Here is a 27,835-nt window from a genome sequence, read left to right as displayed (position 1 = left end):
GAACAGACTCCTGTTAACTGCACTTACACTACTTGGTAAAAGATAGAAATTGTTAGATGGAATTAAAAATATGTAATAATATGCTATTTAGAGCTCTAAATATAGTTGAAAAATAAAGGGATGGAGAAAGATATAACAGGCAAGTATTAAAAAGTTGGAGTAGCTCTTTGATATTAGACAAACTAGACTTTAAGAAAAAAATGTATTATTAGGGATGGAGAAAGTCAGCAGACTATGAAAAACATTAAATTCATCAGGAAGATTAAACAATTATAAATTTATATGATCTTAATAAATTGCCTCAAAATAAATATAAGGTAAAAATTGATAGAATTATAGGAAGAAACTGACAAATCAAAAATCATAATGGGAGATTTCAAAACACGTCACTCTATTATTGACAGATCAAAGAAAAAACACTTCAATAAAAATAAAGTTTGAAAATGACAACTCGAAGCTTGACTTATCAGACTTCAAGAGAGCCCTGTACCCAATAACTAGATAAACACGTTCTTCTTGAGCACATGTGGAAAAATTATAAAAACTGATGACATACTAAGTCATAAAGTTCAAAGAATTAGTACCATAAAAACACATTTTCTATACACAGTAGAATTAAATGAGATGGTAAGAGCAGAGGAATCAACCAGATTAGCTATTTTAAAATACATAACCCATGGGTCAATGAAGAAATCACAATGGAAATTAAGATAATTAGGATTAAAAGATAATGAAAATAATATATAATAATTATATAAGATTCAAAACAATTGTTAGAACTTTACCATATTAATGCTTATAGTAGAAAATTAAAAAGGTGACTATTTAACTCATTAGGTTTCAGCCTAAGAATTTTCAAGGGCAGGGGAGGGGAGGGATGAGTTGAACAAAACCCAAAGAAAGCAAAACAAAGAATAATAAAGACCAGAAATTAATGAACTAGGACACAGAGAATCAAAAAACCCAAAAGTTGATTCTTTCAAAACATAATAAAGAGACTGAGAAACTTGTCCAAGGTTACATGGCTAATAAATAGAGGAGAGCAAGGATTTAAATCTAGGCAGTCTGTTTCCATAGTCCAGGTTCTTAACTACTATGCTCTACTACCCCCAAAAGTGCTAAGTATAAAAGAAAAGATTGCTATATTTGACTACATTAATCTTAATGACCTCCACGCATCATAAATACCATAAGCCAAGATACATGCAACACATTTAACTGAGAAAAGATCAGTATTCAGAATATATAAAAACACCTACAAATCAATAAGAAAAAGACAGCAACCCAACAGACAAATGGGTAAAAGACATGAACAAGCATTTCCCGAAAGAGAAAACATGAATAGCCAATAATCATATGAGAAGACGCTCAGCCTTGTTAGTAATCCAGGAAATGTAAAATAAAAATACAATGTGATGATACTTTATGTGAATTAGACTGACAAAAATTTAAAAGTCTGATAACACCAAATGTTAGCAAAGATGTAGAGCTATGAGAATTCTTATATACTGCTGGGGGAAGTAAACTGGTATAACTCTCTGGAGAAACAACTGGGCACTATCTTGTATGAACCTTCATATATCCCATGACTCAGTGATTCCACTCCTAGATATGTATGCTAGAGAAAATCTTGAACTTGTATACTCTGAAACATACACAGGATGTTAATAAAAACAAAAAACTGGAAAAACTCTGTGTCCATCAACAGAAAAATGGAATAATAACTTGTGGTATATTCAAAATGGAATACTACGTAGCAATGAAAATAAGTTTAACTATAACCACACACAACAAGGATGATGCTTTGAAACATAATACTGAGTGGAAAATGGAATTTACAGTATGATTCTATTTTATAAAGTTCAAAAACAGGCCAGACTGATTATACTATTTAGGTAAGTAGGTAGGCAGGCAAACAGATTATAAAAGAGTAGCATAACAAAGTATATGTTTGCATATACTAAATCTTGACTAAATCTCATTTTTGTCTATTTTTCATCTGTTATTCAAGTATCAGTTTAAAAGAGATAAACCAATGCCTGTCTTACCTGCAGAAACACTGAGGGAGTTCTCCTTGGCCATATAAAGGAAACAAAAATGGAGTGTTGCCATACCGCCCAAGACAGTGAAGAAAGTTTTTGGTAGCTCTGAGACCATCTATAGTACTGCTGGCTGTCTCTGATGTCATTGCAATTGAATGTAGGACAAAATATTGGAGGTTGGGGGTCAATTTCTGAGTTCTTAAATATTCAGAAAATGTAATTTCCTCATAGGCTATGAAAAGAAAGATGAAAATTTATTAATTAAAATCAAAACCAAACTTCTATTTAAAACCATTGCACAAAAATGAGATCAGGTCTGTTTAAAACACTTGGCAAAGGACACAGGTAGTAATATTACTACATTTTAGACAGAGACCATTGGTTGTGGGGGGTCAAAAAAAAAACCTAGAAACAATCTCACTATCCTAATTGGACTGATGATACAATTTTTAAGCTTTAAATGATGATTCTTTGTTTAGTATTTTATGGATTTAAAAAATTAGAAAAGTATTAAATAATTCATTAACATCACAACAGGTTTCCACAGTTGGCAATAATCTTACTTTATTATCATTAAAACTGAAGAATAATGCCAATAATTATACTTTGAAATATTAAATATGACAAATGGCAATTTTTTTGGTGAAAACGATAGAGTAATACTTGATATTTTTGAATTGCTATTTCTTCCTAAAACTACAAACAATCAACTATGACTAAATAGCAATGGAAATAATTTCTGTATGGCTAGTGGAATCAGTCTTACTGCCTTATAATCATACCTCAAAACATAAGGATCCCCTAAATACTATTCCTTTAAGCCAAGAACAGAAAAAATGTAACTGGACTGTTAGTGGTAGACAAAAACTTTATAGAAATAATATAAACAAAAATTATAAAAATTTCCTAAGAGAATATAAGTTTATACTACTGTGGAGAACAATCTGGCAGTGTCTAATGGACTTGAAGCTTTAAGAACAAGCGCTAGGCTTTTAATATTCCATCGAACATGAAAAAAAGAACAATTGCTGTATTTCTCATTGTAACTTTATAAGTGAATTGTCAGTATATTCCTATTTTGGATAACTCTTCCAGTTCAATGCACTTTAAGTGTAAAGCTCTGATATTAAAGTGGTCTATTCAACTTTCAACAAACTCTGAAGTAACAGGTCCCAGATCACACAGTGACATGGGTCAAAGCCAAGACTAGAAACCATCCATGTCTTCGCCTAATCCAGGGATTTCCCACCCCATATTATCTAGCTTGTTTTTAATCAATCAAAATAAATAATTCAACATTCCAAGCAAAAGTGATCCTGGAAAACTGAAAAAACATAGATTTTTTTAATGACTGATAAAAAAATTAATGGATGGGGGTGCGGGAGAGTAACATATATGCACCGCTATATGTAAAATAGATAAACGACAAGGACCTACTGTATAGCACAGGGAACTATATTCAATATCTTGCAATAAACTATAACAGAAAAGAATATGAAAAAGAATATATATATAATATAAATATAACTGAATCACTTTGCTGTACTCCTGAAACTAACATAACATTGTAAATTAACTATACTTTAATTTTAAAAAATGATTAAAAAATTAATGGATAATGAAAAGGGAGTATCATCTATGAAGAACCAGTTGACAGCAGTATTTAATTAACAAGAATAAAAATGAACACCCAGCACAGCATTGCTGTCATGATGAAAATGTTCTACAGCTGCACTGTAGCCATTGTAGCCACTAGCCATGTGTGGCCACTGAGCACTTGAAGTGTGGCTAGCGAGATTGAGGAACAAATTTTAAATTTTATTTTATTTTAATTAATTTAAATTTAAATAGCTACATTTTGCTAGAGGCTAACCTATTGGACAGTGCAAACTAGAAATATTTTAAAAGCATAGTGAGTGGCTCACTAAATCAGAGCAAGCATATTAAAATAATAAGAAATCTCAAATAATATAAGAAAACAAATTTAACGAAAAACAATACCTTTATATTCATCAGGATGTTCCTCATACTCCATACAAAATGTGAGAAACTTCATTAGCATTCGCTTTTCTACCATAGTAAGTTGTTTGCTATTAAAAACATCTGCTCTGGAGCAAGGAACCTGAAAAACATGATTTTAAAAGTTAAGAAACTGCTTCCTAGTTATACAAGTATTCCAAATGACATTTTCTTTCCCTTTAAGTATAACAAGATTATTATTTCCTTTCTAATCAGGCTGTTTCATGTTACTTTCCATCAGTTCTTATGGCATCTCTGTTGACTTCAGAGCTAATTAACTTGTGAGCTCTCTTACTTACTCCTGCCAAGTTGCTCTTTATGCCATTAAAAGGCCACCAGCATGTCACCCCTAACTGGGAACAAATGACAGCTCAAATCTAGCAACGCTGTCTGAAATTAACACTTTCTCAACACCAACATCAAGCTGCAGAATAAATCATGAGAAAATTAACATTAGACATTTTAATTGGCAATCTCTTACTATTTACAATTGTTAATCACCATGCAGGATTGGATTATGCTGCTTTACCAGGAAAATAACAATCTTATTTGCTTGTCCTTCCCAAATAAAACACAGTAACTCAAAATCATACCCAGTTACAATACTTGCTCAGCACAGTACCTGTTCCACTCTTCCTTCTCGAAATGCAAGAATCCTGGTAATATTTTTAAACTCTGCATATCGACTAACATTAGATTTGATTAGAAGATCAATTAGCAATCCTCGAGAATACAACAGCTGTACAAAGAAAATATTTTAGAGAATGAAATAAAAGGTGAAATAGTGGAAAAACTGATAAACACTAAGTAAAGATATATAATTTTGTTATATTTAAAATTATTTGTAAAAAGAATTATACCTATTAATATTATAATATATAACACAATTTATTATAGGTTCACCACTGATTATCTGAAATTCAAAATTAAAAAAATTCTGGAATCCAAAGTTTTTTCATAACTGACCCAAGCTGATACAAGGCTCTTCTATCCGCTTGTCCCAGTTAATATGAATAGTCATACATCTCACTGAAGAAATATTAATATGTTTAATTATAGAGTAACTCTTCAGACCCTAAGAATGTTACATCATATATAAAATATCAGCCAGCATATATACTGTATTACTTTCTAAAATATATATTTTTAAATTCAAATAACAACACCCCAGGCCCCAAGCGTTTTGGATAAAAGACTATAGCTTTACATAAGGCCAGGTGGTTATTAAGAAGAAACCAACCTGCTGCACCTCCTCATAAACTAAACAAGAAAAAGACTGGCTACGTGTGTCCACCCAAAGAGTCAAATTATATAGTCTCTGTAATCCTAGCATTCTAGTTTTATACGATATATCTTTCTCAAGAAATGAGGATGATGGTTATTGCTAGCAAGCATGTGAGACTAAATTAATCTTTCAATATATCTCATAACCAACTTCAGAGAGACCAAAACAATTTCAACAGTATTATCTAGCATGTTTTGAATTTAATCAAATGGATAAATGCAACAGATTTCACTACTTCCTATACTGAGATACCTTTAAGTATCTATAATTCGATAAATATTAAAAATGTAAATATTACATCTGAAATAAGGGGGGAAAAAGAAAAAAACACCTTAACTACAAAAAAAAAGGAAATTTAAATAATCAATCAAAACCATTAGTTTGGGGGGGACCTTCAAGATGGCAGAGGAGTAAGAAGTGGAGATCACCTTCCTCCCCAAAAATACATCAGAAATGCATCTACATGTGGAATAGCTCCTACAGAACACCTCTGAATGCTATCAGAAGACCTCAGATCTCCCCAAAGGCAAGAAAATTCCCACGTATCTGGGTAGGGCAAAAGAAAAAAGAAAAAACAGACACAAAAGAATAGGGACGGGACCTGCACCTCTGGGAGGGAGCTGTGAAGGAGGAAAAGCTTCCACACACTACGAAGCCCCTTCACTGGTGGAGATGGGGGGTGGGCAGTGGGGAAGCTTCAGAGTCACGGAGAGCACAGCAACAGAGGTGCAGAGGGCAAAGCGGAGAGATTCCCTCACAGAGGATCAGTGCCGACCAGCACTCACCAGCCCGGCCAGGTGGGGGCTGGGAGCTGAGGCTCGGGTTCAGGGAGAGGACTGGGGTTGGCTGCATGAACACTGCCTGAAGGGGGCTAGTGTGCCACAGGAGCTGGGAGGGAGTCCGGGAAAGATTCTGGACCTGCCTAAGAGATAAGAGACCATTGTTTCAGGGAGCGCGAGGAGAGGGGATTCCTTCCCTGTCTGCCCACAGAAAGCAGAGCACCACTTAAATGAGCTCCAGAGATGGGCCTGAGCTGCAGCTACAAGCTCAGACACAAGAGATGAGCACAAAATGCTAACACTGCTGCTGCAGCCACCAAGAATCCTGTGTGCAAGCACACGTCACTATCCACATGCCGCTGCACCGCCTTGCGAGCCTGTGCAGCCCACCACTGCTAGGGTCCTGTGATCCAGGGATAAGCCCCCCCCGCCCCACCCCCCGGCAGAACACAGGGCACGCCTCAGGCTGTTGCAACCTCACTCTGGCCTCTGCTGCAGCAGGTTCATCCTGCATTCCAATTATAACTACCTTACCCCTCCCTCCCTGTGGCCTGAGTGAGCCAGAGGCCCCTAATGAGCCAATGCTTTAACCCAGTCCTGTCTGGGTGGGAACAGAAGCCTGAGGGCAACCTACATGAAGTGGTGAGTCCAAAACCAAAGCTGAACCCCAGGAGCTGTACAAATGAAGAAGAGAAAGAGAATTTTCTCCTTGCAGACTCAGGAGCAGCAGATTAAATGCCCACAACCAACTTGAGGTACCCTGCATCTGTGGAATACCTGAAAAGATGAGGAATCAACCCAAATCTGAGGCGGTGGACTTTGGGAGAACTGCAAACTTGGGATTTGCTGTCTGCAATTGACTTGTTTCTGATTTTTATGTTTATCTTAGCATAGGTTTTAGCGCTTGTAACCATTCATGGATTTGTTTAATAGTTTGGTTGCTCTCTCCTTTTTTCTTATTACTTTAAATATTTTGTTAATTTTAATAATTCTTTTATTTCAATAATTTTATTTTGTTAACTTTTTTTTCTTTCTTTTTTTCTCCCTTTTCTACTGAACTGTGTGACTGACAGGGTCTTGGTGCTCTGGCCTGGTGTCAGGTCTGAGCCTCTGAGGTGGGAGAGCTGAGTTCAGGACACTGGACTACCAGAGACCTCTAGGCTCCCCATAATATCAATCGGCAAGAGCTCTCCTAGAGATCTCCATCTCAATGCTAAGACCCAGCTCCACCCAACGGCCAGCAAGCTCCAGTGCTGGACACTGCATGCCAAACAACTAGGAAGAAATGAACACAACACCACATGTTAGAAGACAGGCTGCCTAAAATCATACTAAGTTCAAAGACACCCCAAAACACACCACTGAATGCAGCCCAGCCCAGCAGAAAGAACAGATCCAGCCCCACCCATCAGAATACAGGCACCAGTCTCCTCCACCAGAAAGCCTACACAAGCCACTGAATCAACCTTACCCACTGGGGACAGACACCAAAAAAAACAGGAACTACAAACCTGCAGCCTACAAAAAGGAGAACCCAAACACAGTAAATTAAGCAAAACGGAAAGACAGAGAAATATGCAGCAAATGAAGGAACAAGGTAAACACCCACCAAACCAAACAAATGAAGAGGAAATAGCCAGTCTACCTGAAAAAGAATTCAGAATAAGGATAGTAAAGATGATCCAAAATCATGGAAACAGAATGGAAAAAATACAAGAAACCTTTAAAAAGGTACTAGAAGAACTAAAGAGTAAACAGACAATGATGAACAACACAATAAATGAAATTAAAAATTCTCTAGAAGGAATCAATAGCAGAATAACTGACAGACAAAAACAGATAAGTGACCTGGAAGAAAAACTAGTGGAAATAATTACCACAGAGCAGAATAAAGAAAAAAGAATGAAAAGAATTGAGGACAGTCTCAGAGACTTCTGGGACAACATTAAATGCACCAACATTCGATCACAGGGGTTTCAGAAGAACAAGAGAAAAAGAAATGGACTGAGAAAATATTTGAAGAGATTAAAGTGGAAAACTTACTTATATGGGAAGGGAAATAGTCGATCAAATTCAGAAAGCACAGAGAGTCCCATACAGGATAAATCCAAGGAGAAACATGCAAAGACACACATTAATCAAACTATCAAAAATTAAATACAAATAAAACATATTAAAAGCAACAAGGCAAAAGCAACAAATAACATACAAGGGAATCCCCATAAGGTTAACAGCTGATCTTTCATCAGAAACTCTGCAAGCCAGAAGGGAGTGGCAGGACATATTTAAAGTGATGAAAAGGAGAAACCTACAACCAAGATTACTCTACCCAGTACGGATCTCATTCAGATTAGACGGAGAAATAAAAACCTTTACAGACAAGCAAAAGCTAAGACAATTCAGCACCATCAACCCAGCTTTACAACAAATGCTAAAGGAACTTCTCTAGGCAGGAAACACAACAGAAGGCAAAGACCTACAAAAACAAACCCCAAACAATTAAGAATATGGTAAGAGGAACACACATATCAATAAATACCTTAAATGTAAATGGATTAAATGCTCCCACCAAAAGACACAGACTGGCTGAATGGATACAAACACAAGACCCAGAAATATGCTGTCTACAAGAGACCCACTTCAGACCTAGGGACACATACAGACTGAAAGTGAGGGGATGGAAAAAGATATTCCATGCAAATGGAAATCAAAAGAAAGCTGGAGTAGTAATTCTCAAATCACACAAAATGGACTTTAAAATAAAGACTATTACAAGAGCCAAAGAAGGATATTACAGAATGATCAAGGGATCAATCCAAGAAGATATAACAATGGTAAATATTTATGCACCCAACATAGGAGCACCTCAATAAATAAGGCAAATGCTAACGGGCATAAAAGGGGAAATCAACAGTAACCCAAATAGTAGGGGACTTTGACATCCCACTTTCACCAATGGACAGACCATCCAAAATGAAAAATAAGGAAACACAAGCTTTAAATGATACATTAGACAAGATGGACTTAATTTACATTTATAGAACATTCCATCAAAAAACAACAGAATACACCTTCTTCTCAAGTGCTCATGGAACATTCTCGAGGACAGATCATATCTGGGGTCATAGAGGCAGCCTTGGTAAATTCAAGATACTTGAAATTGTATCAAGTATCTCTTGTGATGACAATGCTATGAGACTAGATATCAATTACAGGAAAACACTTTAAAAAATACAAACACATGGAGGCTGAACAATATGCTACTAAATAACCCAGAAATTACTGAAGAAATAAAAAAATACCTAGGAACAAATGACAATGAAAACATGATGACCCAAAACCTATGGGAAGCAGCAAAAGCAGTTCTAAGAGGGAAGTTTATAGCAATACAATCCTACCTCAAGAAATAAGAAACACCTCAAAAAAACAACCTAAACTTATACCTAAAGCAATTAGAGAAAGAAGAACAAAAATCCCCAAAGTTAGCAGAAGGAAAGAAATCATAAAGATCAGATCAGAAATAAATGAAAAAGAAATGAAGGAAACAATAACAAAGATCAATAAAACTAAAAGTTGGTACTTTCAGAAGTTAAGCAAAATTGATAAACCAATAGCCAGAGTCATCAAGAGAAAACAAAGAAGACTCAAATCAACAGAATTAGAAATGAAAAAGGAGAAGTAACAACGGACCCTGCTGAAATACAAAGAATCATGAGGGATTACTACAAGCAACTCTATGCCAATAAAATGGACAACCTGGAAGAAATGGACAAATTTTTAGAAACACACACCTTCCGAGACTGTACCAGGAAGAAACAGAAAATATAAACAGAGCAATCACAAACACTGAAATTGAAACTGTGATTAAAAATCTTCCAACAAACAAAAGCCCGGGACAAGTTGGCTTCACAGGCGAATTCTATCAAAAATTTACAGAAGACCTATCACCTGTCCTTCTCAAACTCTTCCAAAATACAGCAGAAGGAGGAACACTTCTAAACTCATTCTACGAGGCCATCATCACCCAGACACCAAAACCAGACAAAGATTTCACAAAAAAAAGAAAACTACAGACCAAAATCAATGATGAACATAGATGCAAAAATCCTCAACAAAATACTAGCACACAGAATCCAACAGCACATTAAAAGGACCATACACCACGTTCAAGTGGGGTTTATCCCAGGAATGCAAGTATTCTTCAATATACGCAAATCAAGCAATGCGATACACCATGTTAACAAACTGATGGAGAAAAACCATGATCATCTCAATAGATGCAGAAAAAGCTTTCGACAAAATTCAACACCCATTTATGATAAAAACTCTCCAGAAAATAGGCATAGAGGGAACTTACCTCAACATATTAAAGGCCATATATGACAAAGCCACAGCCCACATCATCCTCAATGGTGAAAAACTGAAACCATTTCCACTAAGATCAGGAACAAGACAAGCTTGCCCACTCTTACCACTCTTATTCAACATAGTTTTGGAAGTTTTAGCCACAGCAATCCAAGAAGAAAAAGAAATAAAAGGAATCCATATTGGAAAAGAAGAAGTAAGCTGTCACTGTTTGCAGAAGACATGATACTACACATAGAGAATCCTAAAGATGCTACCAGAAAACTATAGAGCTAATCAATGAATTTGGTAAGGTAGCAGAATACAAAATTAATGCACAGAAATCTCTTGCATTCTGATACACTAATGATAAAAAACGTGAAAGAGAAATTAAGGAAACACTCCCATTTACCATTGCAACAAAAGAATAAATTACCTAGGAATAAATCTCCATAAGCAGACAAAAACCTTTATGCAGAAAACTATAGGACACTGATGAAAGAAATTAAAAATGATACAAACAGATGGAGAGATATACCATCTTCTTGGATTGGAAGAATCAACATTGTGAAATGACTATACTACCCAAAGCAATATACAGATTCAATGCAATCCCAATCAAACTACCAATGGCATTTTTCACAGAATTAAAACAAAAAATATCACAATTTGTATAGAAACACAAAAGACCCCGAATAGCCAAAGCAATCTTGAAAAAGAAAAATGGAGCTGGAGGAATCAGGCTCCTGGACTTCAGACTATACTACAAAGCTACAGTCATCAAGATAGTATGGTACTGGCAAAACCAGAAATATACATCAATGGAACAGGATAGAAAGCCCAGAGATAAACCCACGCACCTATAGTCAACTTACCTTTGAAAAAGGAGGCAAGAATATATAATGGAGAAAAGATAGCCTCTGCAATAAGTGGTGCTGGGAAAACTGGACAGCTACATGTAAGAGAATGAAATTAGAACACTTTCTAACACCATACACAAAAAGAAACTCAAAATGGTTTACAGACCTAAATGTAAGGCCAGACACTATCAAACTCTTAGAGGAAAACTTAGGCAGGACACTCTTTGACATTAATCACAGCAAGATCCTTTTTGACCCACCTCCTAGAGAAATAGAAATAAAAGCAAATAAATGGGACCTAATGAAACTTAAAAGCTTTTGCACAGCAAAGGAAAACATAAACAAGACAAAAAGACAACCCTCAGAATGGGAGAAAATATTTGCAAATGAAGCAACTGACAAAGGATTAATCCGCAAAGTATATAAGCAGCACATGCAGCTCAATATCAAAAAAAGAAACAGCCCAATCCAAAAATGGGCAGAAGATCTAAATAGACAATTCTCCACAGAAGATATACAGATTGCCAACAAATACATGAAGGGATGCTCAACATCACTGATCATTAGAGAAATGCTAATCAAAACTACAATGAGGTATCATCTCACACTGGTCAGAATGGCCATCATCAAAAAATCTACGAAGAATAAATGCTGGAGAGGGTCTGGAGAAAAGGGAACCCTCTTGCACTGTTGGTGGGAATGTAAATTGATACAGCCACTATGGAGAACAGTATGGAGGTTCTGAGGGTGGGAGGAAGGGAGACGCAAGAGGGAAGAGATATGGGAACATATATGTGTGTATAACTGATTCACTCTGTTGTAAAGCAGAAACTAACACACCATTGTAAAGCAATTATACTCTAATAAAGATGTTTAAAAAGTCCATATAAGTAAAAATGAAAAAAATGGAAAAAAAAAACCCTAAAAACAGAACTACTTACTATATGACCCAGCAATCCCACTACTGGGCATATACCCTGAGAAAATCATAATTCAAAAAGAGTCATGCAGCACGACTTACAATAGCTAGGACATGGAAGCAACCTAGGTGTCCATCGACAGATGAATGGATAAAGAAGATGTGGCACATATATACAATGGAATATTACTCAGCCATAAAAAGAAAGAAATTGTGTTATTTGCAGTGAGGTGGTTGGACCTAGAGTCTGTCATACAGAGTGAAGTAAGTCAGAGAGAGAAAAATAAATACCGTATGCTGACACATATATATGGAATGTAAAAAAAAAAAAAAAAAAAAAGAAAAAGAAAAACAATGGTTCTGATGAACCCAGGGGCAGGACAGGAATAAATATACAGACATAGAAAATGAACTTGAGGGCACAGGGAGGGGAAAGGGTAAGCTCGGACAAAGTGACAGAGTAGCAATGACATATACACACTACCAAATGTAAAATAGATAGCTAGTGGGAAGCAGCTACATAGCACAGGGAGATCAGCTCTGTGCTCTGTGACCACCTAGAGGGGTGGGATAGGGAGGGTCAAGGGAGACACAAAAGGGAAGGTATATGGGGATATATGTATACATATAGCTGATTCACTTTGTTATACAGCAGAAACTAACACAACATTGTAAAGCAATTATACTCCAATAAAGATGTTAAAAAAAAAACTATACAGAGTATAACCAGCCTAAAAAAACCCGAACCAAACCAAAACAAAGAAACATTAGTCTGAGTATGCAAGAGGTTCAGTACAGACGTTCTATAAATCAGTATCAGTTAGGTAAAAATTTTTAAACTATTATAATAGTCTAACATTGTGCTGAAGAAACAAAATTGAAAATACTTTTAAAAAAATCAATTACCCTGACTAAATACGGCATGTTACTTCATTACCTTCAGCCTAATACACTGCACAACTGATATAGCTCATGCTTTTAAGAATATATTGCCAAGTCTTAATTCTATAATTATAATTTAAAAATTACTTCAAACACCTTATTTGTTTAAAAACACAAATACTCAAGATTCAATGATCCCTCAGTATCATGATAATTTCACAAATATTAATATATCAAACACAGAATGTATTTTAAGATCTAATAAACCTTAAGATTTAATGCCAGCTTTAAAAATAAAGCATTTAAGATACCACTGAAGAGTGAAAACACATTTCAATAAAAACTACATAACCTTTTGTCCGAAGTTTAGAAATGATTATGTACCATATTTAAACCTAAGCTTCTTTTCCATCATTATGTAAGTGACCTACCATAGCAATTTCACAGTGGTGAGAGACTAAATAATACTTCAATTTGATTATAATAATGGCAACTAAATTAAATAATTAACTCTTGCTTCACTTGGCATGTCGGTTTCATAATTATTAAGGGTATGGATTTTCTTAGAAATGAGTTTTATTTGTAAGAACTTCATTTTTGATCATCTTCTCTATAAGTCTAAGCAGTATAGTACTATATTTTATTTAACTAACCTACCCTGATCTATAAGATTTCTTTTTAAAAGGCTGTATGTATACATACATACAGTTTCGTAAACTGTAAAGCACCACAATACTTGTCAGTTTTATCATGATGACTCTGAAATGGAATGCATGTAGAAATGTCAAATAGTTTGGCGATATCAAATTGGACTTTAGGAAAGAGGTAGGGCTTCAGATAGATATTTGTCAATCACCCTATACTCAGATGTAATAACTGCAATTATTACAACAGAGGAATTTCCCAGGAGTAACTGATTGACCCAATATCATGGAATATACTGCTTTCCACACAGTAAGTACTCAATAAATGTTCATTAAATGACTGACTTTTTAAAAATGATAATAAACCTCTTGTATTGCTATGGTTATACATTCTTTAGCTACTCCTGCTTTTGTAGGATGAGTACAGTAAATCATTATTAGTTATTTTTTAAACATGTGAACCCATGAAACCTATGCAGGACAAATACAACTGCCTTAACTCCTCTAGATGTGTTTGTTTTTAATTTACCCGAAGAGAACCACTATTATTAACTGTTCAAACTCGTGAAAATACCCAGAAATATCCTTCAGTCTCCTCAAATATCTCAGCATCTAATTAAACTATCTTCCCCTGCACCACAACCAGCACACATTTTCTTATACAAGTGAATCATTTCCTACAATAATTCCAAAAATTCTAACAGCACTTCTTCTACCATTTCCCTTTGTAAGATTTATACTATATTTCAGCTAACATAAAGGTTAGAGACTTTTATGAAGTAGTCTTGATTCTTAACTACCATTTATATCACTGTTTCTTTCAGTTAAGCATTCCAAATTCCAAGTAACTAATTCAAAATTAAAATTTCAGAACAAAACCTATTTGTCACTTGACTACTTCAGTGTTTTGTCTTGTTTATTGTTTTTTTAAATTATTTCCTGCTCATGAGAATAGGAAGACTATTAGTGAGCTATGATTAAACTTCCACCCAGAAATTAATAGCCAAGGTAACATGGAAAGAATGCTAGATTTCAAAGGATGGCAGGATCAAAGTAGTTGGAATAGACGGTACAGAAACATGAGGTAGGACCAAGGCAGTAGCCAACTCAGACCAAGGCAGAATCAGACACAGAGAGCTATGTCAGAAATAAACTATGAGTAGTAAAAAGATATTCGTATTTTCAGGCATCAGGTTCAAAGAGATCAGCAGTATGAGGATGTGTGATTGGATCAGCAAAATGTGAGGAGCATTAGTCCCTCTCTTTATAACCAGGAACTTCAGGAGAGCACATTAAATAGAAAAGCCTAGTTTTGAGGCAAGTCTGATGTTATTCACCACCCTCTCCTACGTCTTTTCAATTTCTCGTTTGCCCTCAACTTACGGTATTTGGTCTGCTTCTTTCTACTTTTTCACCCAGTCCTATACTGTAACCCTTTAAGGCCATTACCTTTGATGTTACTGGTTTTCTATTCTTTTGCACAAAAATTAGCCTTGCTTCCTATAAACCCAGTACAACACTATACCCTCCTAAGACTCAGGGACCTCTTCTGAAGTCATACTGACTTAACATTAGAGGTAAGGATAGAAAAATAACTGAAGTAAATAGCATTCTTCCCAATATCCCTGCCCCCACTATTATTAAATTATCCTCCAAAGTCCTCACACCTGAACCGATAATTTTCAAAAATACATTGGTTTTTTCAAAATGTTCATCATCATACAGATGTTAAAATAGTTACTATATAAATAAGGGCTAAACAAAAGTTCATTTAATAGATTGACTATAAATAACATGGATCTGTAATTAGGTTCATTAGACTTTTTTCTTGGTAGAATTCAGTGCCCATGCAGTAGGAGAATATTAGGGTGGAATACATGTTCCAATACAGAAGTATCCTTGATATAGTACTGAGCATTCTTAATGTGTATTTAACTATGTTTAAAGAATATTTTAATGGAACTATATACTTCAGATACTATCTCTTTATAAAGTAAATGTTCTACATTTCAGAGAATAAAATTATTAAAATTGGGTTTATGGACACGGATGCTATTTTCAATCAATTAAAATTTAGTATTGTTCTATGAAAAGATGGGTAAAACTGGTACTTACCTTTGATACCAAATCAATATTAAATCTCCTGCCTTCTTTAATAATTTGCGAGTAAGTAATCCTATTTTTCTTTGGTTGCTCTGCGGTGTCTTCGGCCATAGGCACATTTTCACTTGTTTCCTTTTCTGAAGTTGAGGGCACACAAGTTTTATCATCACAATGGTTTTCTTTCTCCCCTGTCGCTTCAAAATCATTTACTTCTAGGGCACTCTCTGGATCATTGCTTGGAGTTTGTTCTGTGGGTATTTCACAGCTAGCAGTACTTAATGACTGATCTTCTGCAGGGAGGCAGGCAGAATCTGCAGCTTCTGTGGAGTTTGCAGATGTCACAGAAGCATGATTTTTCTGCAGTGCACCAGCTTCTTCGACATCTTCATGCAAATCCTGACTAATGAGAAATTATAATAATAATCCACACCAGGCTTTTGATAATTATACTTGGCTACCTTTTTGTATTATTTTAACTTTCAATGGCAATTTTTATTTCTTTACCTCATTTATCTTGGATGTTTTGCTTTATGTGACACACACATTAAACATTCATTTGTTAAGGTGTCAATACAATATGAAACATACTTAAGATTTGAAAAATATAAAGATTTCAGGGTTTAGCAGGCCATGCCGTGTGTGTATTTTTTTTTCTTTTTGGTGAAAAGCAGATTCTTATTTTTTTATTTAATTTTTATTTTATATTAGGGTATAGTTGATTTACAATATTGCATTAGTTTCAGGTGTACAGCAAAGTGATTCAGTTATACATACACATATATCCATTCTTTTTCAGATTTTTTCCCATATAGGTTATTACAAAATATTGAGTTCCCTGTGCTATACAGTAGGTCCTTGTTGATTACCTATTTTATATATACTAGTGTGTATTTGTTAATCACATGTATATTTTTGAGAATTTAAGGCAGACAGGGGAATTGCATTTTAGAAACAAATCAACACAGTGTCTACAAGTACATCCTTCAGAATAAACAGATTGAGGTTCAAAGCCTCACCCTAGGACTAGATAATTATGTGAATGTAGACAAGTTGTTTATCCTCTCTGACCTAAATTATCCATCTATAACAGGGATAATACCACCTACCTCACAAGGTTGTTTTGGAGATTAAATGAAATATCACATGCAAAGAACCCGACACAGTGCCTGGCACACAGTAAATGCTCAACAGTGGTAATTACTGTTGAGCAAAGATTATTATTCAAAGATTATTACTGTGGTGTGACAGAGCTAGAAAAAAATTGTTGTGAAAGTGTAAGTTGGCTTATCACAATGTGGTATCGAACAGGATTTTTCTGAATTCTTTCCTGCTGTATTTTGATTTATTGTTAGTGTCTATTACTTTACTGGAAGTACCACTTCCAAAGTTACTACTAGAGTTAACATTCTCAGTCCATTATTGCCTTGATTGACACAACAGGCTCCCGTTCGGTGTGCCTGCATCATGTGTCTCTCCATGACATTTTACCTCCACAGAGCCTACATTTTCACTGAGTTGCCCTACTGCTCAACACTAAAAATGCCTTGTACATGACAGGCTGTGGGAAGTAAATATCTGCTAATTGATTGCTCAAGAACTAACAGTAGTTCTTTCTCATATTGAATCTCAACCCTACCCTGCAAAATCTTCCTCTTCCAGTTCCTAAACCAAATCACCTTCTTTATCAACAATCTTCTTTGTCTCATCTCTCCTACTTTCTGAAATGGCATCTCTAACTCCTAATTCATCAACTCAAGTCTCCATGATTTGGCCAATGTTAATTGCTTCCTCTGGGCTATTCTTCCCACTTCCTGTAATATCACAATTCCCTCATCCCCAAACATAATCACATACTTCACCAATCAACACATTTTAAGAAAAAATTTAAATTTCACTTCCAAGAAGTCTTCCTTAACCAAACCACCCTCATCATTCTGTTACTCCATGCCCCACAGTACACACATGCAGTTTACCTTGCATTTATTTATCAGTTCCTTTTTAATAGCCTTTTGGCTGTCCTATATATACTTTACCTTCAACTAGACTTCAATTTCCTTGAGGGAAGACCCTAACATCTTGTCTTGAGTGCCCCCAAAACACTTACTGCACTGCTCTATAGATGTGGTATTTAATAAACACGTGATGAATAAATGGTTTATACATGTGAAAGATGGAAGTATAAATATATATTTATATAAAAATCATAAATACATATTTATAAATATATATATTTAAATATGAAACAAACATTTCTATTATACAAAACACAAAAAACTAAGCCAGGAAAAAACAATATACTTTACATTCAAAAGTTTGTGGGGAGGAGCTTCAAGATGGCAGAAGAGTAAGATGTGGAGATCACCTTCCTCCCCAAAAATAAATCAGAAATACATTTACATGTGGAACAACTCCTACAGAACACCTACTGAACACCGGCAGAAGACCTGAGACCTCTCAAAACACAAGAAACTACCCACGTAGCTCGGTAGGGCAAAAGAAAAAACAGAGACAAAAGAAAAGGGACGGTACCTGCACCAATGGGAGGGAGCTGTGAAGGAGGAAAGGTATCCACACACTAGGAAGCCCCTTCGCGGGTGGAGACTGCTGGTGGCAAAGTGGGGGAGCTTTGGAGCCACGGAAGAAAGCGCAGCAACAGGGGTGCGGAGGGCAAAGCGGAGAGATTCCCACACAGAGGATCAGTGTTGAACAGCACTCACCGGCCCAAGAGGCTTGTCTGTTCACCCACAGGGTCAGGCGAGGGCTGGGAAACGAGGCTCAGGTTTGGAGGTCGGAGGTCAGATCCCAGGGAGAGGACTGGGGCTGGCTGCACAAACACAGCCTGAAGGGGGCTAGTGCACCACGGCTAACCGGGAGGGAGTCTGGGAAAAGTCTGGAGCTGCCGAAGAGACAAGAGACTTTTTCTTGCCTGTTTCCTGGTGCGCAAGGAGAGGGGATTAAGAGTGCCACTTAAAGGAGCTCCAGAGACAGGCGCGAGCCGCGGTTATAAGAGCAGACCCCAGAGACGGGCATGAGATGCTAAGGCTGCCTCTGCAGCCACCATGAAGGCTGTGTGTGAGCAGAGGTCACTATACACACCTCACCTCCCGGGAGCCAGTGCAGCCTGTCACTGCCAGGGTCCCGTGATCCAGGGACAACTTCCCTGGGAGAACATACGACACGCCTCAGGCTGGTGCAACGTCATGCAGGCATCTGCCGCCACAGGCTCACCCCACACTCTGTACTCCTCCCTCCCTCTGGCCTGAATGAGCCAGAGCCCCATAATCAGCGGCTCCTTTAACCCCGACCTGTCTGAGCGAAGAACAGACGCCCACCGGAGACCTACACTCAGAGGCAGGTCCAAATCTAAAGCTGAACCCCAGGAGCTGTGCGAATGAAGAAGAGAAAGGAAAATTTCTCCCAGCAGCCTCAGGAACAGCAGATTAAATCTCCACAATCAACTTGATGTACCCTGCAACTGTAGAATACCTGAAGAGATAACGAATCATCCAAAATTGAGGAGGTGGACTTTGGGAACAACAATATATATAATTTTTTCCTTTTTTCTCTTCTTGTGAGTGTGTATGTGTATGCTTCTGTGTGTGATCTTTGTCTGTATAGCTTGCTTTTACCACTTGTCCTAGGGTTCTATCTGTCTGTTTTTTTGTTTTGTTTTGTTTTGCTTTAGGATAGTTTTTAGCACTTGTTATCATTGGTGGATTTGTTTTTTGGCTTGGTTGCCCTCTTCATTCTTTCTTTCCTTTTTTTATTACTTAAATTTATTTAATAATTACTTTTTATTTTAATGACTTTATCATATTTTATTGTACTTTATCTTATTCTTTGTATTTTATCTTATTCTTTGTTCTTTCTTTTTTTTCTCCCTTTTATACAGAGCTGTGTGGATGACAGACTGTTGGTGCTCCAGCCAGGCATCAGGGCTGTGCCTCTGAGGTGAGAGAGCCAAGTTCAGGACACTGGTCCACAAGAGACCTCCCAACTACACATAATAACAAACAGAGAATATCTCCCAGAGACCTCCATCTCAACGCCAAGCCAGCTTCACTCAAAGACCAGTACCCTACAGTGCTGAACACCCTATGCCAAACAACTAGCAAGACAGGAACACAACCCCATCCATTAGCAGAGAGGCTGCCTAAAATCATAATAAGGTCACAGACACCCCAAAACACACCACCAGAGGTGGACCTGCCCACCAGAAAGACAGGATCCACTTTCCTCCACCAGAATACAGACACAAGTCCCTTCCACCAGGAAGCCTACACAACCCACTGAACCAACCTTAGCCACTGGGGACAGACACCAAAAACAACAAGAACTATGAACCTGCAGCCTCTGAAAAGGAGACCCCAAACACAGTAAGATAAGCAAAATGAGAAGACAGAAAAACACACAGCAGATGAAGGAGCAAGGTAAAAACCCACCAGACCTAGCAAATGAAGAGGAAATAGGCAGTCTACCTGAAAAAGAATTCAGAATAATGATAGCAAAGATGATCCAAAAATCTTGGAAACAGAATGGAAAAAAATACAAGAAACGTTTAACAAGGAACTAGAAGAACTAAATAGGAAACAAACAGTGATGAACAACACAACAAATGAAACTAAAAATTCTCTAGAAGGGATCAATAGCAGAATAACTAAGGCAGAAGAATGGATAAGTGACCTGGAAAATAAGAGTGGAAATAACTACTGCAGAGCAGAAAAACAAAAAAAGAATGAAAAGAATTGAGGACAGTCTCAGAGACCTGTGGGACAACATTAAACTCACCAACTTTCAAATTACAGGGGTCATAGAAGAAGAAAAGAAAAAGAAACGGACTGAGAAAATATTTGAAGAGATTATACTTGAAAATGTCCCTAATATGGGAAAGGAAATAGTTAATCAAGTCCAGGAAGGACAGAGAGTCCCATACAGGATAAATCCAAGGAGAAATATGCCAAGACACATATTAATCAAACTATCAAAAATTAAATACAAAGAAAAAATATTAAAAGCAGCAAAGGAAAAACAATAAATAACACGCAAGGGAATCCCCATGAGGTTAACAGCTCATCTTTCAGTAGAAACTCTGCAAGCCAGAAGGGAGTGGCAGGACATATTTAAAGTGATGAAGGAGAAAAAACTACAACCATGATTACTCTACCCAGCAAGGATCTCATTCAGATCTGATGGAGAAATTAAAACATTTACAGACCAGCAAATGACAAGAGAATTCAGTACTACCAAACCAGCTTTACAGCAAATGCTAAAGGAACTTCTCTAAGCAAGAAACATAAGAGAAGGAAAAGACCTACAAGAACAACCCAAAACAATTAAGTAAATGGTAATAGGAATGCACATATCAATAATTACCTTAAATGTAAATGGATTAAATGCTCCCACCAAAAGACACAGACTGGCTGAATGGATACAAAAACAAGACCTGTATATATGCTGTCTACAAGAGACCCACTTCAGACCTAGGGACACATACAGACTGGAAGTGAGGGGATGGAAAAAGATATTCCATGTAAATGGAAATCAGAAGAAAGCTGGAGTAGCAATTCTCATATCAGACAAAAGAGACTTTAAAAAACAGACTATTGGGCTTCCCTGGTGGCGCAGTGGTTGAGAATCCGCCTGCCGATGCAGGGGTCACGGGTTCGTGCCCTGGTCCGGGAAGATCCCACATGCCGTGGAGCGACTAAGCCCGTGAGCCATGGCCGCTGCGCCTGCGCGTCCGGAGCCTGTGCTCCGCAACGGGAGAGGCCACAGCAGTGAGAGGCCCGCATACCACAAAAAAAAAAAACAAAAAAAAAAAAAAAAAAAAAAAAAAAACAGACTATTACAAGAGACAAAGAAGGAAACTACATAATGATCAAGGGTGTAATCCAAGAAGAAGATATAACAATTGTAAATATTTATGCACCCAACATAGGAGTACCTCAATACATAAGACAAATACTAACAGCCATAAAAGGGGAAATCGACAGTAACACAATCATAGTAGGGGACTTTAACACCCCACTTTCACCAATGGACAGATCACCCAAAACGAAAATAAATAAGGAAACATAAGCTTTAAATGATACATTAAACAAGATGGACTTAATTGATACTTACAGGACATTCCATCTGAAAACAACAAAATACACATTCTTCTCAAGTGCTCATGGAACATTCTACAGGATAGATCACATCCTGGGTCACAAATCAAGCCTTGGTAAATTTAAGACAATTAAAATCATATCAAGCATAGTTTCTGACAACAATGCTATGAGACTAGATATCAATTACAGGAAAAAAACTGTAAAAAATACAAACACATGGAGGCTAAAAAATACACTAATTAATAACCAAGTGAACACTGAAGTATTCAAAGAGCAAATCAAAAAATACTTAGAAACAAATGAAAATGAAAACACGAGGACCCAAAACTTATGGGATGCAGCAAAAGCAGCTCTAAGAGGGAAGTTTATAGCAATACAATCCTACCTTAAGAAACAACAAACATCTCAAATAAACAACCTAACCTTACACCTAAAGCAATTAGAGGAAGAAGAAGAAAAACCCCCTAAAGTAAGCAGAAGGAAAGAAATCATAAAGATCAGATCAGAAATGAATGAAAATGAAATGAAGGAAATGATAGCAAAGATTAATAAAACTTAAAGCTAGTCCTTTGAGAACATAAACGAACTTCATAAACCATTAGCCAGACTCAGCAAGGAAAAAAGGGAGAAGACTCAAATCAACAGAATTAGAAATGAAAATGGAAAAGTAATAATTGACACTGCAGAAATACAAAGGATCATGGGAGATTACTACAAGCAACAATATGCCAATAAAATGGACAACCTGGAAGAAATGGAATAATTCTTAGAAATGCACAACTTTCCGAGACTGTACCAGGAAGAAATAGAAAATATAAACAGAGCAATCACAAACACTGAAATTGAAACTGAGATTAAAAATCTTCCAACAAACCAAAGCCCAGGACCAGATGGCTTCACAGGCGAATTCTATCAAACATTTAGAGAAGAGCTAACACCTATCCTTCTCAAACTCTTCCAAAATATAGCAGAGGGAGGAACACTCCTAAATTCATTCTATGAGGCCACCATCACCCTGATACCAAAACCAGACAGATGTCACAAAGAAAGAAAACTACAGGCCAATATCACTGATGAACATAAATGCAAAAATCCTCAACAGAATACTAGCACACAGAAACCAACAGCACATTAAAAGGATCATGCACCATGATCAAGTGGGGTTTATCCCAGGAATGCAATGATTCTTCAGTATACGTAAACTAATCAATGTGATACGCCATATTAAGAAACTGAAGGAGAAAAACCATATGATCATCTCAATAGATGCAGAGAAAGCTTTTGATAAAATTCAACACCCATTTATGATAAAAACCCTGCAGAAAGTAGGCATAGAGGGAACTTTCCTCAACATAATAAAGGCCATATATGACAAACCCAAAGCCAACATCATCCTCAATGGTGAAAAATTGAAACCATTTCCATTAAGACCAGGAACAAGACACGGTTGCCCATTCTCACCACTATTATTCAACATAGTTTTGGAAGTTTTAGCAGCAGCAAACAGAGAAGAAAAAGAAATAAAAAGAATCCAAATTGGAAAAGAAGTAAAGCTGTTACTGTTTGCAGATGACATGATAATATTCAAAGAGAATCCTAAAGGCTACCAGAAAGCTACTAGAGCGAATCACTGAATTTGGTAAAGTAGCAGGATACAAAATTAATGCACAGAAATCTCTGGTATTCCTATATACTAATGACGAAAAATCTGAAAGTGAAATTAAGAAAACACTCCCATTTACCATTGCAACAAAAAGAATAAAATATCTAGGAATAAACCTACCTAAGGAGACAAAAGACCTGTATGCAGAAAATTAAGAGACACTGATGAAAGAAATTAAAGATGATACAAATAGATGGAGAGATATACCATGTTCTTGAATTGGAAGAATCAACATTGTGAAAATGACTCTAGTACCCAAAGCAATCTACTGATTCAATGTAATCTCTATGAAACTACCACTGGCAGTTTTCACAGAACTAGAAAAAAAAATTTCACAATTTGTATGGAAACACAAAAGAACCTGAATAGCCAAAGCACTCTTGAGAAAGAAAAACGGAGCTGGAGAAATCAGGCTCCCTGACTTCATACTATACTACAAAGGTCCAATAAACAATACAGTATGGCACTGGCAGAAAAACAGAAATATAGATCAATGGAACAGGGTAGAAAGCCCATAGGTAAACTTACACACCTATGGTCACCCTATCTTTGATAAAGGAGGCAAGAATACACAGTGGAGAAAAGACAGCCTCTTCAATAAGTGGTGCTGGGAAAAGTGGACAGCTACATGTAAAAGAATGAAATTAGAACACTCCCTAACACCATACACAAAAATAAACTCAAAATGGATTAAAGACCTAAATGTAAGGCCAGACACTATCAAACTCTTGGGGGAAAATATAGGCAGAACACTCTATGACATAAATCACAGAAAGATCCTTTTTACCCACCTCCTAGAGAAATGGAAATAAGAAAAATAAACAAATGGGACCTAATGAAACTTAAAAGCTTTTCCACAGCAAAGGAAACCATAAACAAGACAAAAAGACAACCCTCAGAATGGAAGAAAATATTTGCAAATGAAGCAAGTGACAAAGGATTAATCTCCAAAATTTACAAGCAGCTCATGCAGCTCAATATTAAAGAAACAAACAAGCCAATCCACAAATGGGCAGAAGACCTAAATAGATATTTCTCCAAAGAAGACATACAGATGGCCAAGAAGCACATGAAAAGCTGCTCAACATCACTAATCATTAGAGAAATGCAAATCAAAACTACAATGAGGTATCACCTCACACCAGTTAGAATGGGCATCATCAGAAAATCTACAAACAACAAATGCTGAAGATGGTGTGGAGAAAAGGGAACCCCCTTGCCCTGTTGGTCGGAATGTAAATTGATACCACTATAGAGAACACTATGGAGGTTCCTTTATAAACTAAAAAATAGAATTACCATATGATCCAGCAATCCCACTACTGGGAATATAACCAGAGAAAACCGTAATTCCAAAAGATACATGCACCCCAATGTTCACTGCAGCACTATTTATAATAGCCAGGTCATGGAAGCAACCTAAATGCCCATCAACAGATGAATGGATAAAGAAGTTGTGGTACATATATACAATGGAATATTACTCAGCCATAAAAAGGAATGAAATTGAATCATTTGTTGAGACGTGGATGGATCTAGAGACTGTCATACGGAGTGAAGTAAGTCAGAAAGAGAAAAACAAATATTGTATATTAACCCATGTATGTGGAACCTAGAAAAATGGTACATATGAACCAGTTTGCAGGGAAGAAGTTGTGAAACAGATGTAGAGAACAAACGTATGTACACCAAGGGGAGAAAACCATGGTGGGGTGGGGATGGTGGTGTGCTGAATTGGGCAATTGGAATTGACATATATATACTGATGTGTATAAATTTGATGACTAATAAGAACCTGCAGTATAAAAAAACAAACAAAAAAAACAACTAACACCAAAGTTTCTTTGGGTTATTTGTATGGAAATATGTTAATATAAATGTTTCAGACATCACATGAAATTTTGAAAAATCTTATATGTTCTGGTATAATGTTATAAGTCATAATTCTAGTTATTACTTTAAAATGTATATCTCAGAAATAACTAAATTTCCTTGTCAATTGCATTATTATGAATTTTCATCAAATCTTTAACCGTAGTCATTTTCACATCTTTTATCATTTACAGACAGTTCTGGGTGTACTGTGAGGCTTTTGCAAAAATGTTCCTATAAAAGGGTTTCATCTTCAAGGAATTCATAGAAAAGACTCTGAGAAGTACAGGTTTCTGGTAACTGACTATACTGCTGAAGTGAATGAATAAGCATTTTCAGAACACTAATGGAAAACTGATGAATTCATAAAAGTGCTAACTTTTATGATCAAGATGAAAAAAATTAATTACATTGGACTGAGTGAACTGATGAGGATGATTATAATTTTTGTGACTTTGAATTAAATAAAAATCCCACAAGAACTCAGAGTCAAAAAATATACAAATATACAAATCAATTTTCACTGCAAAGGAGCTCTTCCAGTGGAGGATTACTGGACTGAATGTCATTATTATGACATAGTATGAGTGTGTTTCGTGTTTGGTAATTGCAATCATTGTTTCTTTTGTTGTGGTCATCCATTTACAATGCTTGGTGTCAGTTTATTTATCTCTTGTGAAAATAAAATACAGTGCGTGTGTGTGAAAAACAAACAAACAACCCAATCCAAAAATGGGCTGAAGACCTAAGTAGACATTTCTCCAAAGAAGATATGCAGATTGCCAGGAAACACATGAAAGAATGCTCAACATCGTTAATCATTAGAGAAATCCAAATCAAAACTACAATGAGATATCATCTCACACCGGTCAGAATGGCCATCATCAAAAAATCTATAAACAATAACTGCTGGAGACGGTGTGGAGAAAAGGGAACCCTCTTTCACTGCTGTTGGGAATGTAAATTGATACAGTCACTATGGAGAACAGTATGGAGGTTCCTTAAAAAACTAAAAATAGAGCTACCATATGATCCAGCAGTCCCACTACTGGGAATACACCCTGAGAAAACCATAATTCAAAAAGAGTCATGTACCAAAATGTTCACTGCAGTTCTATTTACAATAGTCAGGACATGGAAGAAACCTAAGTGTCCATCAATAGATGAATGGATAAAGAAGATGTGGCACATATATAGAATGGAATATTACTCAGCTATAAAAAGAAACGAAATTGAGTTATTTGTAGTGAGGTGGATGGACCTAGAGACTGTCATACAGAGTGAAGTACGTCAGAAAGAGAAAAACAAATACCATATGGTAACACATATATATGGAATGTAAAAAAAAAAAAAAAAATGGTCATGTAGCACCTAGGGTCAAGATGGTAATTAAGACACAGAACTACTAGAGAATGTATTTGAGGATACAGGGAGGGGGAAGGGCAAGCTGGGACAAAGTGAGAGAGTGGCATAGACATATATACACTACCCAACGTAAAACAGATAGCTAGTGGGAAGCAGCCGCAGACCATAGGGAGATCAGTTTGGTGCTTTATGACCACCTAGAGGGGTGGGATAGGGAGGGTGGGAGGGAAGGAGACGCAAGAGGAAAGAGATATGGGGACATATGTGTGTGTATAACTGATTCACTTTGTTATAAAACAGAATCTGGGCTTCCCTGGTGGCGCAGTGGTTGGGAGTCCGCCTGCCGATGCAGGGGACACGGGTTCGTGCCCCGGTCCAGGAAGATCCCACATGCTGTGGAGTGGCTGGGCCCATGAGCCATGGCCACTGAGCCTGTGTGTCCAGAGCCTGTGCCTCGCAACGGGAGAGGCCACAACAGTGAGAGGCCCGCGTACTGCAAAAAACAAAAACAAAAACAAAAAAAAACCCAGAAACTAACACACCATTGTAAAGCAGTTATACTACAATAAAGAGTTTAAAAAAGTAAATAATAATAATAATAAAAAAGTTTGTGGGCAGTGAACAAGAAATGCCTCATTGAAATTAACACAAAAAAACACTACAATAAGAAAGGGTACAAGGAAAGAATAACTTATTTTAAATGTTAAAAAATAAAATACCATGGTTACTGTTATAATCTAGTAATTTCAATTAAATATAATGAAAAAAGGATGATATCATTAATGTCAAAACAATTTTCAGATCTAGGAAACGGTAGTGGGAAAATTCTAGTCCTGGATGTATTACTTAGCAGATATTAGGCAAGTCACTTAACCTTTCAGATTCCCCATCTATGAAATGGGAGATAATTTATCTGCCTTAACTTTCATGAGGCTTTTGTAAGATAAA

At 36.5% G+C, this 27,835-nt stretch overlaps 1 protein-coding gene across 3 annotated transcripts in view; it reads right to left on the bottom strand.

Moving 5' to 3' along the window:
* CHM (CHM Rab escort protein) overlaps window positions 1-27,835 on the bottom strand; it is a 195,980-nt gene that overhangs the window by 102,895 nt on the left and 65,250 nt on the right. For all 3 annotated transcript variants that reach the window (XM_059051264.2, XM_067023264.1, XM_067023265.1), the window contains exons 5-8: window positions 15,890-16,277; window positions 4,684-4,800; window positions 4,044-4,164; window positions 2,049-2,274 (exon numbers count right to left, since the gene is read on the bottom strand). In XM_059051264.2, coding sequence (XP_058907247.1) covers window positions 2,049-2,274; window positions 4,044-4,164; window positions 4,684-4,800; window positions 15,890-16,277 — 852 coding nt within the window. The remainder of the gene's footprint in view (window positions 1-2,048; window positions 2,275-4,043; window positions 4,165-4,683; window positions 4,801-15,889; window positions 16,278-27,835) is intronic.

This window comes from Kogia breviceps, chromosome X, assembly GCF_026419965.1.
Source record: "Kogia breviceps isolate mKogBre1 chromosome X, mKogBre1 haplotype 1, whole genome shotgun sequence".
Taxonomy (NCBI): Eukaryota; Metazoa; Chordata; class Mammalia; order Artiodactyla; family Physeteridae; genus Kogia; species Kogia breviceps.
This window is presented reverse-complemented; position numbering and strand designations above follow the sequence as displayed.